The 12623-nt window shown below is 39.1% G+C and overlaps 1 protein-coding gene across 1 annotated transcript in view; it reads right to left on the reverse strand.

The window, feature by feature from the left end:
- Positions 1 to 12623, reverse strand: part of actn3b (actinin alpha 3b) — a 38780-nt gene that overhangs the window by 5157 nt on the left and 21000 nt on the right. The window contains exons 2-14 of the mRNA XM_083937088.1: positions 11870 to 11984; positions 10683 to 10802; positions 8304 to 8390; positions 6010 to 6097; positions 5717 to 5795; positions 4769 to 4850; positions 4188 to 4273; positions 3954 to 4046; positions 3467 to 3697; positions 2815 to 2962; positions 1398 to 1548; positions 344 to 452; positions 23 to 163 (exon numbers count right to left, since the gene is read on the reverse strand). Of these exons, the coding sequence (XP_083793214.1) occupies positions 23 to 163; positions 344 to 452; positions 1398 to 1548; positions 2815 to 2962; positions 3467 to 3697; positions 3954 to 4046; positions 4188 to 4273; positions 4769 to 4850; positions 5717 to 5795; positions 6010 to 6097; positions 8304 to 8390; positions 10683 to 10802; positions 11870 to 11984 (1530 nt within the window). The remainder of the gene's footprint in view (positions 1 to 22; positions 164 to 343; positions 453 to 1397; positions 1549 to 2814; positions 2963 to 3466; positions 3698 to 3953; positions 4047 to 4187; positions 4274 to 4768; positions 4851 to 5716; positions 5796 to 6009; positions 6098 to 8303; positions 8391 to 10682; positions 10803 to 11869; positions 11985 to 12623) is intronic.

Here is a 12623-nt window from a genome sequence, read left to right on the forward strand (position 1 = left end):
AAAAAATACACAGTGGCTGCACCTGGATCTCCTCAATGCTGTGGACAATGAACATGTCCTGCAGGTCCTCCATGGCTCCGTCCATCCAGTTGTTGAAGGGCGCCGCCCTCTTGGCGAACTCCAGGTACAGCTGGTCAATGGTCTCCCACAGCTTCTCCACACGCTACAGACACACAGACGGGTAAGACTTATATTAAAGGGGAGAAAAGGACAGACGCACTGGCTTGTTATGAACATGAGGGAGGATTAAACTTAGTACGGTAACTGTTATTTATTTCTATACATTAAGAACCCATTTCCTACTGTAACCTCGACGGTCATTTGTCTTGTTAGTGTTGTGTACCTCCAGTGAGTCCCTCCTCTTCTGGGTGAGGGTGCCCAGGTTGTCCCACTGGTCACAAATGCCCTGGCAGCGGGCGTTGACTGAAGCAGCATCGTGGTAGTCCAGTTCACTGTAGGAGACGACACGGCACGATTAATCATCTATTCCCCTTTATGAAATTAGCTGTAACTGTAAATACCACTTTGATTTAATCCATCAGAATTAACTTTACTCGCTGTAATTTAAAAAAAAGAAAAGACTGCATCAATACAAAGGAAATGCAGAAGTTTTTCTCCAAACTTTTACTGTAAAAATGCCAAAGTTCATGCAGAACACCTGCTAACTCTGACAAACTGTTCCCCAAAGTTATACTAACTTTCCCCAAAATATCTGGAATCATACTGCATTAGAATATTTAATACAGATTCCCTGTACTCCTCTGCATTGAAGGGGTCATCTGAGAACATTTTACTTTTGAGTATATATCTTAAGAACTAATGAAGGAGAACTGATGTGTGGCACGCATACATATTCAGTATTACGGTGCTGAACACTGTATATAGCATCAAAGAGATCATATCAAAACTGTCGATGGAAGAAGCCCAGAGGAGCGGGGAGGCATAAGGAAATTGTGAGATCAGAGGTTTCTGTTCTTTCATGAACAATCCTTTGATCTTTTTATCCCTTATTAATATGCTTTACCACTCAGTCCCACTTTTGTTCTCCACTGTATTCACCTCCTTGTCTGCTCTCAACGTATCTCTCCCATCACGACGGTTAAGAGTCCTGAAACACTTCAGTCGCTCACTCCTGCAGTTTTCATATAAACCCTCCTGCCGTTAATCTTACACCGTCTCTCTTCCTCATTCTCTTCCTCCCTCTGCTGTTTCTTTCTGCTTCTCTCCAGCTCCCCATACCTCTTTTACACTGATTTAATACTGAATTGTACCCTAAAAGCACTGAACTCCCCCCAAGAGATGAACAATAATTTTTATTTTCTCCCAATTTTCCCTGCACATTTATAAATGTTCACCCTCACTTCCCCGGCCTCCCTCTCTCTGCCCCGGCTTCTTACTTCAGCTCCTGGGCGATGGCGGCGATCTGCTCCACTCTGTCCTGGTGAGCGGCGAGGTCACTCTCGAACGCCTCGTGCTTCCTCATTAGGGCTCTGATCTCCATCAGGGATGCAGACTCAAAGTCCTTCTGGGACAGCAGGTCCTCCTTACCTGAGACACACAGGTGTTTGATCTGTTCTTCACTACATGATCTTCACAGACTACAGGTTTTTTTACGTTTACACAGCTCACACTTCAGTTTGTCCTTACTTCGTTATATTTGGACCTTTTCTTTGAGTCACTGTAGCATTTCATCATACCCATAAATGATTACAGACAGCTCTAGTACTCGGTCAGGTTTTCCAAAGTTTTGATGACTGAGTGCAAATTTAGGAAGAGGCATAAGATTGACAACCTCACACAAAACAACTTCTACATGAAACTGCTCAGGTGGCCACTGAATTTGCTAACTTCAGCTAACATTAATGACAGAAAGGAACATTCACAAATTAAACACAAACGGTTTCTATTTTTTTTATGAAATACTATACACACTGGTGATTATAAATACTTGATTTATTTTGAAATATTATAGAGATTCTCTATGGGGTTTAGATCTGGACATTTCATTGTTTCAATATTCTTAGCTTCAAGGAACTGTTTTCACCTTTTATGCAGTGTGACATGGGGAATTGTTTTGCATGAAAATTGCAGCTGATTGGGAGACAATTGCAGTTAAGGTGTTACATGTTTGTATTACATGTCACATTTGCATTCACCCTGCCATGTAGCTGTACAAGAGGCCCAACTCCTGCTGCAAAAAACATCCCCCAGACCATGACATAAGTTCATTTTATTTGGGTCTGATGGGAAACATTATGTTCGGCGTCAGACTGGGGAAAGACTGAACCCTAAGTGTGTAAAATTGGAGGAGGAAGCGTCAGAGTCCAGATCTAAACCCCATAGAGAATCTCTTGAAGGTCCTTGGCAACAAAGTAATGTCTAAGAAACCCACTACAGTTACTGAACTGTGGAAGAGACTGAAGAAGAACGGACCAAGATCAAATCAGAGCAGCGAGAGAAACTAGTGATGTCCTGTGGGCGCAGATGTGCTGAAGTCATTCAAAGTTTTTTTTTAATCCTATAGCCCTAAAAAACATTATTTAAATCTTCTCTTCTGACACATTAGTTACTGTTCTCTAATTTTGCTCACTGCTCTTTTCACAAAATAAAGGTTTTTGTCGAAGTGCCTTGGTTATTTAAAAAACAAAACATGCTAGTATAGCAGTGGTATAGTCACAGCTGATATACTATCAAATTCTGAACATTAAAAAACAACAGTATTAAGAACTAATCAAGTATTAATGCTTTGTTCTCTAATATGTATCTCCAGTGCATATCAATGTTTTATTCATCACACCTTTCTGTCGTCCCTACCTGCAGTCCAGGATTCATGCATAGAACACTTCTGCTTGAACTTCTCAGCCAGATGGTCGAGTCTCTCCAGGCGGCGGATCTCAGTCAGCAGCCACTCCTCATAGCCCTTCTCCACCCCTTCTAGACCCTTCCAGGCATTGGCGATATCCTGGAGGAGAGAGGCTTTATCATTTCTAAGCATTGTATTGACACTCTTTGAGGGAATTGAGTGTTCAGAATGTAAATAAAGAAATGTATGACTTGAGGACTCTTTAATATCGATGTAAATTTCTGTAAATTGGTACTTCATTATTTGCAAATGAAGTGCAGCTCCTCCTTGCATTTCAGCTAATCCAGCTCAGCACGTTCTGTACTCTTCAAGTCCTCCTTTCTTTCTTTGCATGTTCCCAACTCCTTTCCACCTTTTTTATTATTTTTACAATACTTCTTTTTAAATAGCTGTTGCTGGGTGAGGACTTTGTATCTGTAGTTAAGAGAACAGTTTTGTGTTGTATCACAAAGCGGAAGGGGGCTGAAAGGATTTCACTAGCTTTAGCGGATGGAAAACAATGCACGAAGTAGTAATCCTTCCACTGATGTGAAAGCCCTGAAAATCTACAATGTGTCTGTGCAGCAATGACGATACACTAAGCTACAAATCTGTCCTGCTCACCGACACCATCTTTCCCTCAGACGGCATGAAGGCAGGCCTGTTGCTGAGCCTCAGCTTGGTCTGCAGGGTGTTGAAGTTGATCTCCAGCTGGCATTTCTCCTGCACGCGTGGTGGCTTGTGGATGCGGCGGTAGTCACGGAAATCTTCCAGCTTCTGCTGCATGGCACGCATGGTCTGCTCCGCCGTGCGGTTCTCCAGCCAGGGGATGGTGCGGCGGATCCACTCCAGCAGCTACGGAAAGAAGGACATGGGAAGATTCAGGATTATAGAAGGTCATACTAATTAATTAATCTGTGCACACATTAGTGTATTTGTCTACACTGTCAGAATTTCTGTATATTGTTCTCCCTGCTCTTTCAAAGTTTTAAAGTTATTGATTTGATGGTGAGAAAAGAAGTGAAAGTGGTGAAACATTAAAGTGGTGTTGCAGAGGAGGATGTGCAGGACAGGCTGAGAGTGGGAGGACTTGGTTGCAGTGGTTTCTCACCTCGCTGGCCAGCTTCTCGTACTCCTCCATCAGTTTTTCATTCTCCTGGTTGACGGCCAGCACCTTGCAGATACGGTTGGCAGCTGTCTCGGCCTGACGGAAGGAGAGAGTAACAATTAATATACATTTAAAATTGATCGTAACAGCCAAGATTGGTAAATCCCTCACAGTTATTCATGAGGGTTGCTGTTATAATAGTACTCATAAAAACGTAAAAAGGAAGTATCATCCGACCTGCTCAGCGCCAGCGAAGGCGTGGTAGAAGCAGGACACGTAGGTCATGATGGCCTTCTCATCGGGCTTCGGTGTGTTCACAATATCTGAGAGAGGAAAATGATATTCAAACATTACAAAGAGCTTTTGAACAGCCATCCCAAGTGAGGGAAAAGTACTGAAAAGTCACATTATTACACCCAATGTGTCATTTATTGTATCACCTTATTGATACATGTTAAAAATATAAATATATCTCTATATATAAAGGTTAATGATATCAGTCTATTAATTCCTTCAATTTAAAATGCAATGCTCTTCTTTTGAAAATATAAAAGACAAAATGATTTCTAGCGTACATTTTGCATAAACATGATTGATATCTACAAAACCCACGGAGGTCAGAACATTTTGTTTTTCAGTAGATGTTTTTAAAAGTGATTTATTCGTTATTATTCATGCAGGATGACCTCTTGTCCCTGAACCATCTGCCGTTCTGTACTTTGCTGAGGTGAAGGTCATCGTTGAGTGTCAGCACTTACAAACGCGAGCTCCTACAGACGTTTGTCATTCTGGTTTTGTTTTCAGGATTCCTGCCTCACCTTCAGCGTCAAGCATCTTGGGGATGTCCAGGAACTTCTCAGCCACCTCGAAAGCAGTGTTCAGGTTACCGATGGGGTCATCCTAGAGGCAGACACAATTACCGTCAGACACACGTGTGGGACTGAACTGCAGCTAGACAAGAACCCTAATAATGGATAATAGCAGTGTCGTGATCCACACAGAGAAAGGAAACAAAAATGGAATTCACACTGTATTAAATGAATCAAACGATGCTTAAATCTCAAATAAACAAGTGTGTGGATCTCATTTTTGTTTCCTACTTCTGTTGTTGCAAAAGGGAGGATGTGTTTTTGCTTTGTAGTGGAAAAAGAAGCTGTTTCTTCTTCCATCTTTGTAAATGGTCAGATTGAAATATTCACATTTTCAGAAGAAAATATGAGACAACTTTTCCAAACGTACTGGTATTTCAAATCCCTCACTGGTCCGACAAATCACTGATATATGACTAATCAGTGTGATAAATATTTTCTTTTTAAAAAAAACTATAATTAACACTATATTTCCACTGGGTTAACACATACTAGACTGCTTATGATGTTCCACAACCTTTACTTGTAATAGTTTTACATAATTATCTATTAACGAATCCCTAATTGCAAAAATGTAAGTTCTTTCAACATAAAACTATTTTATTTTACGTATAAACAATCTTAATTGATCTATTAAATTACTTTTCCCTAAACAAAAATATTTTAATGGCCTTTTATTTTAATTATGGTATTTCCTCTTCTTTGTAACCGACAGTGTCATTAATGAATAAATCATAAAGGTTGAATGAATGAATGCATATCTTAAGGACAAACTGTAAAATGCAAAGAGACTGAAATAAAAGATTAAATATCCATGAACAGATTAAAGATGTGGGAATATGAAGCAAATCAAAGGAGGAAGAAAGGATTAAAAAAAAGGAAGGAAGGACGAGGCACCTTTCTCAGTTTGGAGTAGTCAATGAGGTCGGGTCTGTGTCTGTGGATGAGGGCGCACAGAGCCAGGCCGTCCTTCCAACTGAGCCACGAGAAGAGGAGGAGGAGGAATACATGAATGAAAAGTGGGAAACGAGTATAAGAAGAAAGAAAAGAGAAGGTAACAAAACAGGATGAGGAAGGGCGTTAAAGGTATAGAGGAGGAAGTAACGTGGGAAGAGTAAAAGACATTCAAGAAAAAGAAAAAGATGGTTGCAGTTCCCCGTTAACGCCACAGTCCGGCGCCGTAGACCCACCTGATGTGGAAGTTCTGCACGTTGACGTTCCTGTAGGGGGCGGTCTTCCTCTGGCACCACAGCAGCAAACCTTCCTTAGCAGAGGTCTCTGAGGGGGGAGAGAGTAAAAGGGAGGGAGATGGTGAGCATTGTAGCAAAGATGAGAGAAAGGAGGGTTATACCTGGTGTAAAGTGAATAAATCCCCCTACATGGTTAGGATCAAGATCTACCATTTTGTCTGTAGCTGATGCATTTGTCTGTTTAGTGCAGATATAATGTTACGCAATAGTAGAGAGAGGTTAGACAGAGGCTGAACGCAAAGAAAGATGAGCCTGTATGGCAGCAGAAGATATCGAGGAGCAGGAGCAATAAAAGGAGAGTCAAAGAAGACGAAGGTGAGGGTCAGAGGGGTGAGGGAGGTCAGAGTCCTTATAAACAACTATTTATTTCCAGCTGACCTGTCTGACTGCATCAAGGCCGGTTGAAAATGACACCAGATGAAGTTCAGGGAATTTTGTTTGACGGGCTGAATCATAGAATCTGATTTACTGCACACAAGTCTGAGACGCTGTTTACACATGTGACAAAGGTTTGGGGGGGATTATGTATTTAAAATACAAAATATATGAGGACTGTGTTCCTTTACACTTTAAATTGATTCTGGATCTACTCAAAGAAGATTACCTGGAGGGATTACTTCATTACCTCTGCCAAGGAGGGTTTTAAAATTGGGTTTGTCTGTCTGTCCACAGGATTACAGAAAGACTACTGGTCCAATTTTCATAAAACTAAAAAATGATCCAAAGAAGAATCCATAAAATTGTGGATACAGAAATTATTTTTTCGCTTTCATAAACAATCAAAAGATGCTCCCCAAGTGCCCTTCTAGCTATTATTGTTGCTCTTAAATTCATATGAGGCACATAAGTCCCATAAAAAGATTCCTTTGGTGCACCATCAAGAATGTGTTTTTGTAAATATAACACCCAGACAAATGAGCTCAAGAAAGACAATTTCAAAGTGATCAAAACTATTTAGAATAAGTTACTTAATTCGAGGAATCTACTGACATACACTACAAACGACATTTTAAAGCATGTGTTCAGTAATGTGCAGTGAAGTACATCTTAAAAGTAACCCTCCCAACACTGCATGTGACTGATGCATGAAACTCGACATGTAAATACACAAATTGTGTGTAATTTTAATGTGTTCTTGTGATGTTTAAAGTGTGACAAAACAGAAGAAGACTTCAGTGTGTGATTTGTAAGAACCTCAAGTGAAAAGCTGATTTTGTTCTATTTTATTTGAGTGTGAGATTGTGACTGACACAACAAAGACGAGTGTAAAACTGTGTCCGTCTATGGTGATTACAGTCAGACAGCGTCTCAGTGTTTCTCAAAAAAAACACCTAAATGTGTGTTGATTGCTCCCATTTGGAGCAATTCTAACATTCAAACGGAACAGTTTGACATTTTTGTGAAATATGCATATTCCCTTTCTTCCCAGGGGACGACACTCTCATATCTGTCTGTTACACATGCAGCTGAGACCAGCTGCCGGTTAGCTTAGCTTAGCCTAAAGACTGAAAGCACTGGGACACAGACACATCATATCTGGTTTGTTTAATTCAAACAAAATGTACTAGAGTTTGGTCTTTACCAAGTTTGTAAAGTGTCCTGAGATAACTTTTGTTATGATTTGGCACTATAAATAAAATGGAATTGAATTAAAAATTTCAAGTTCCTTTAACCATTAAATACATTTAAACACAAAAACATGTTACTTTGTTGTCAAATTAAAGGTCCCATATTGTAAAAAGTGAGATTCCGATGCCTTTTTTTATTTATTAGCAGATTGAGGTGCTATAAAAATACTTTAAAAGTATCAAAACGCTCAATTCATAGAGAAACACACAGTCTATTCAGGAACTGTGCCTTTAAACGAGCCGTGGGGACTTCTGAACTGTTATGATATTACAACTATACTGTATATATATATACATATATATATTTGTAGAAAGTGCAGCTACAGTGATGTTACAGTCATTCCCCGGCTGCAATGACGGTGCAGAGACACAAAGAGTGCAGATGAGGAAGACCAGTAAACAGTAACCAATCAGAGCAGACTGGGCATTTTCAGGAGGGGGTCTTAAAGAGACAGGCGCTGAAACGGAGTGTTTCAGACAGAGGGTGAATACAGGAATATTAATAAACATGTTGTAGTAATCCAGTAGTATGCACCTGAATATGGGACCTGTAATATTCTTATTACGTCAGTTAATTCATGTAAACAAACACACAGTCATACACACCTTCAACAGAGATGTCCTGGATGGCGAAGCGCAGGATGATGGTCCAGATCATACCAAGGGTCATCTTCACGTTACCGTCAACAATTTCTGTATTAAATAAAAAAAAGACACAGACTTTATTAATCATGGCAGTAGATTAAATATAAAAGACTAAAAACATGAAGATGAACTCTAAGACACGGCTATAAGATGTTAGAAGATCTGTTGAAAGTTTAATTGTGCGCCTTTGAGGCTTTTGCTGTGGAGACAAATTGAATTCCACGCGGTCTGAAGACTCCAAAGGAATCTCAGCTGCAGTCAGAGTGAAGGAAATCCAAGTACAATAAAGTCCCACTGAGACAAATCCACTGAGAGCTTTTGAAGTGCTGCGATGGGAATGTTTCCTGAGTCACACTGTGCTATACTGTGACTGTTTTTGGAGGTTTTCAACTACACTATGCTTTCTAGTATGGCTTATTTTTTTGGACACACTTTTACTTTTACGGGCTTTTTTCAACAAACTATCCTGTGCTTGATTCAAGCATTTTTGGGACATATTATATTTATATATTCACTCTTTTTACATTTTTCAACATACTTTTACTATGAGGTTTTTAATACTTTTTTGGACACACTATACTATACTATTACTTTTTGTGACTATTTTCAACAAACTGTGACTGTTTAAGCATTTTTAGGACATATTATATTTGGACTTTGACGTTTTCGACTATACTACGCTTTTTTTTTACTTTTCCTGACTTTTTTCAACAAACTATGCTGTGATTGTTTAAGACACGCTATCCTGTGCTTGATTCAAGCATTTTTGGGACATATTATATTTGGACTTTTCGACTATACTACGCTTTTTTTTTACTTTTCCTGACTTTTTTCAACAAACTATGCCGTGATTGTTTAAGACACGTTCTCCTGTGATTCAAGCATTTATGGGACATATTATATTTAGACTTTTTTGACATTTTCGACTAAACTATACTTTCTTTTATGGCTTATTTTTTGGACATACTTTTTATTTTTTTACTTCTCCTGACTTTTTTCAACAAACCATGCCGTGATTGTTTAAGACGCGCTCTCCTGTGATTCAAGCATTTTTGGGACATATTATAATTATTTATCTATTTTTTATACATTGTTCAACATACTTTTACTATGACGTTTTTATTACTTTGTTTGGACACGCTATGCTATACTTTGACTTTTTGTGACTATTTTCAACAAACTGTGACTGTTTAAGCATTTTTGGGACACATTATATTTGGGTTTTTTGACGTTTACAACTATACTATGCTTTCTTTTTTGGACACACTTTTACTTTTACTCACTTTTTTCAAACAAACAATGCCGTGATTGTTTAAGACACACTATCCTGTGATTCAAGCATTTTTGGGACACATTATATTTAGACTTTAGACTTAGACTTTTACTGCAATGTTTTTATTACTTTGTTTGGACACACTATACTATGACTTTTTGTGACTATTTTCAACAAACTATGCCGTGATTGTTTAAGACACGCTATCCTGTGATTCAAGCATTTTTGGGACATATTATATTTTGACCTCTTTTTACTTTTTCCGACATACTTTGACGTTTTTATTGCTGTGTTTGGACACCCTATACTACACATATTTGACTTTTTGCAACTTTTTTTCAAACAAACTGTGCTGTGACTGGTTTAAGCATTTTTTCCTCTAGTTTTTAATTGTATTCAATAAAAAAAGTAAACCAAAATGGCAGAAAACATGCTCAGATTTGATCCAAGATAGCTTCAAATGTGTGTGGTCACAGAGTAAATTAAAGAATAATTTGAAACACTTGTGTAATGAAGAAGAAGGAGAATTATTACTTTATTAATCCTGCAGCGGGAAATTCGATTCTTTCACTCTATTATTATTCATGTTACACACACACACCGAAATACACACACATGCACAAACAGGACCTATATACATGCAATTAATGGAGAGATGTTAGAGCGAGGGGGCAGTTGGGGGTTTGCTTCCTTGCTCAACAGCACCTCGGCAGTGCCCAGGAGATGAACTGGCACCTCTCCAGCCACCAGTCCACGCTCCATTCATGGTCCACACAGGGACTCTCCGGTTCCCAGCCAAGTCACCTATGGACTGAGCTACTGCCGCCCCAAATGCAGTTAATTCCTCACGTTTGCTCCCAGTTTGGTGACGTTCCTGTCACTGCCTAAAACTCATCTAAATTCTCCTGATGCTGTGAACTTCAGCAGCCAGCTGGTGCTCAAAGTAGGTTCACAAAATGCAAATGTGGTGTGACCTTGGCACATTAATTAAAAGAGATTAAAATAGGTAGCAGAGGGAGGAAAAGTAATAAAAAGAGGATGGTTGATAGTCAAAGCAGGCTGCTCACCCTCAGCGCCGATAGACACCAGCTTGACCCCCTTGCTGCAGATGAAGTCCAGAGCTTTATTCACGTTGGCGATCTTGTGGAAACGCATCTTGCCTTTGTCGGGTTTGGGCAGCCTCTCGCCTGAAGGACCAGAAAAGAATCATTTAGCACAGTTAAAACGACATTATTCAAGTCACTCTGGACTGAATATCCTTGGGTTTTGGACTGTCGGTCAAACGAAGCAAAACATTTGAAGACATCACATCACATCTAAAATAGTGATGGACATTTTCTACAATTTTCATTCATTTTATTCACCAAACAACCAAAGGATTTAACTTTTCAGTTCATCTAGAGCGACTCATAAACAGTTTTTGTAAAACAACCTGGACAATATTCATGTTGTTTATTATATCATCCATAGGCTGACCACACAAACTGACTTTTTACTCAATTTTAAGTCTTAAGGTTCACAGTTAAATGGTGTTTTCTATAACTGGATTAAAATAAAGGCTGCAACTAATGATTATTCTTATTTTCCATAAATGTGTCGATCATTTCTTTGATTAATTGATTAGGAGTTTGGTTGATATTATGTCAGAAAATGGTGGAAAGGTCTTGTTTATTCCACGAACCAAAGATATTAAGTTTATTGTCACGAGGGAGGAAAGAAACCACAAATATTTGCATTTGGAAAGCTGACATCAGAGCATTTAAAGAGGAAAATCTTAAAAAATGACTATTAAAATAGTTTGCAGATTCATTTACTAGTTGACAACTAATTAATTAATCGTTGCATAAAACAGAATATATTAAAAATACTTATGCACAGTGACTTTAGACACAGTGAAGTACCAACTAATCATTCACTGTTCAAAGAGCTTTTAAAATCAGACCAGTTCCCTCGGTCTTTAGTTAGAGGTGTCACCCTGTCCCCCTATCTCTGACATAACGTTAATGAGCAAAGATGTTACCATAACTGAGAAAAAGTATGTAAAAAAAATCATGTCATTGTCAAAAACGATTGTTTAAAAGTATCAACCGATGAAAACGGGTCTTTTTTCTACAATGAAAATGACAAAAAGGAACAAAAACAAACATTATATCCAGGATGAATACAGAATATATATTGTGTGTGTGTGCGTGTGCGTGCGTATGCTTGTGCGTGTGCGTGTGCGTGTGCGTGTGAGTGTGTTGATGAGATCTACCTGATATGACCTCCAGCAGCAGCATGAGTTTGAGGCCATTTCTGAAGTCCTCTTCAATGTTCTCGATCTGTGTCCCGGCCTTCCTCAAGTGGGAGTTACACCAAGCTGTGAAGGTCTGAGAGAGAGAGAGAGAGAGAGAGAGGATCACACAGTCACTTATATGACAGACACAGAGTCGGAGACATAACTATACCTGCTTCACACACAAACAAAATAAAGCCAGGAACACACACACACACACAGCTTGATGTTTCCCTCTTGATGGCAGCGTATAAACTGCTTAGCAAGGCCGTCCACTTCAATTTGCGACCTTGTTGTTTCTGCGACTGCTGACGGTGAGAGCACACAGGAACACTGAGACATTCATGTCAGTCTGACTGTTGACTCAACGGTCCTGAACGAGTTGAAACTCACTCCTGGTTTATATTAAATTATTGAGTTCATTTGTTTTGTTGTCTTTTTGGAAAATCCTTCTACGCTTATGGCAATCACTAGATGAAATCAGACAAACCCAAAGAATGATATAACATAAATAAATGACTAATACAAGGCATAAAGTCTCTGTTACTTCTGTTTCTGATGCATCATCAGGAAGTAAACAGACGTGACCATAAAGCCAATAGTTACTCTGCATCAAAAATATGTGAAAAAAGCTTCCCCTTCAGTTTATTAAATTCACCAGCAGATTTGTTAATCTGCAGCCTATTTGAGAGAGGTGTCACGTCAGAGCCCAGTGCCATCACGCACAGCTGTC

Source organism: Echiichthys vipera, assembly GCF_963691815.1.
Source record: "Echiichthys vipera genome assembly, chromosome: 22".
NCBI lineage: Eukaryota > Metazoa > Chordata > Actinopteri > Perciformes > Trachinidae > Echiichthys > Echiichthys vipera.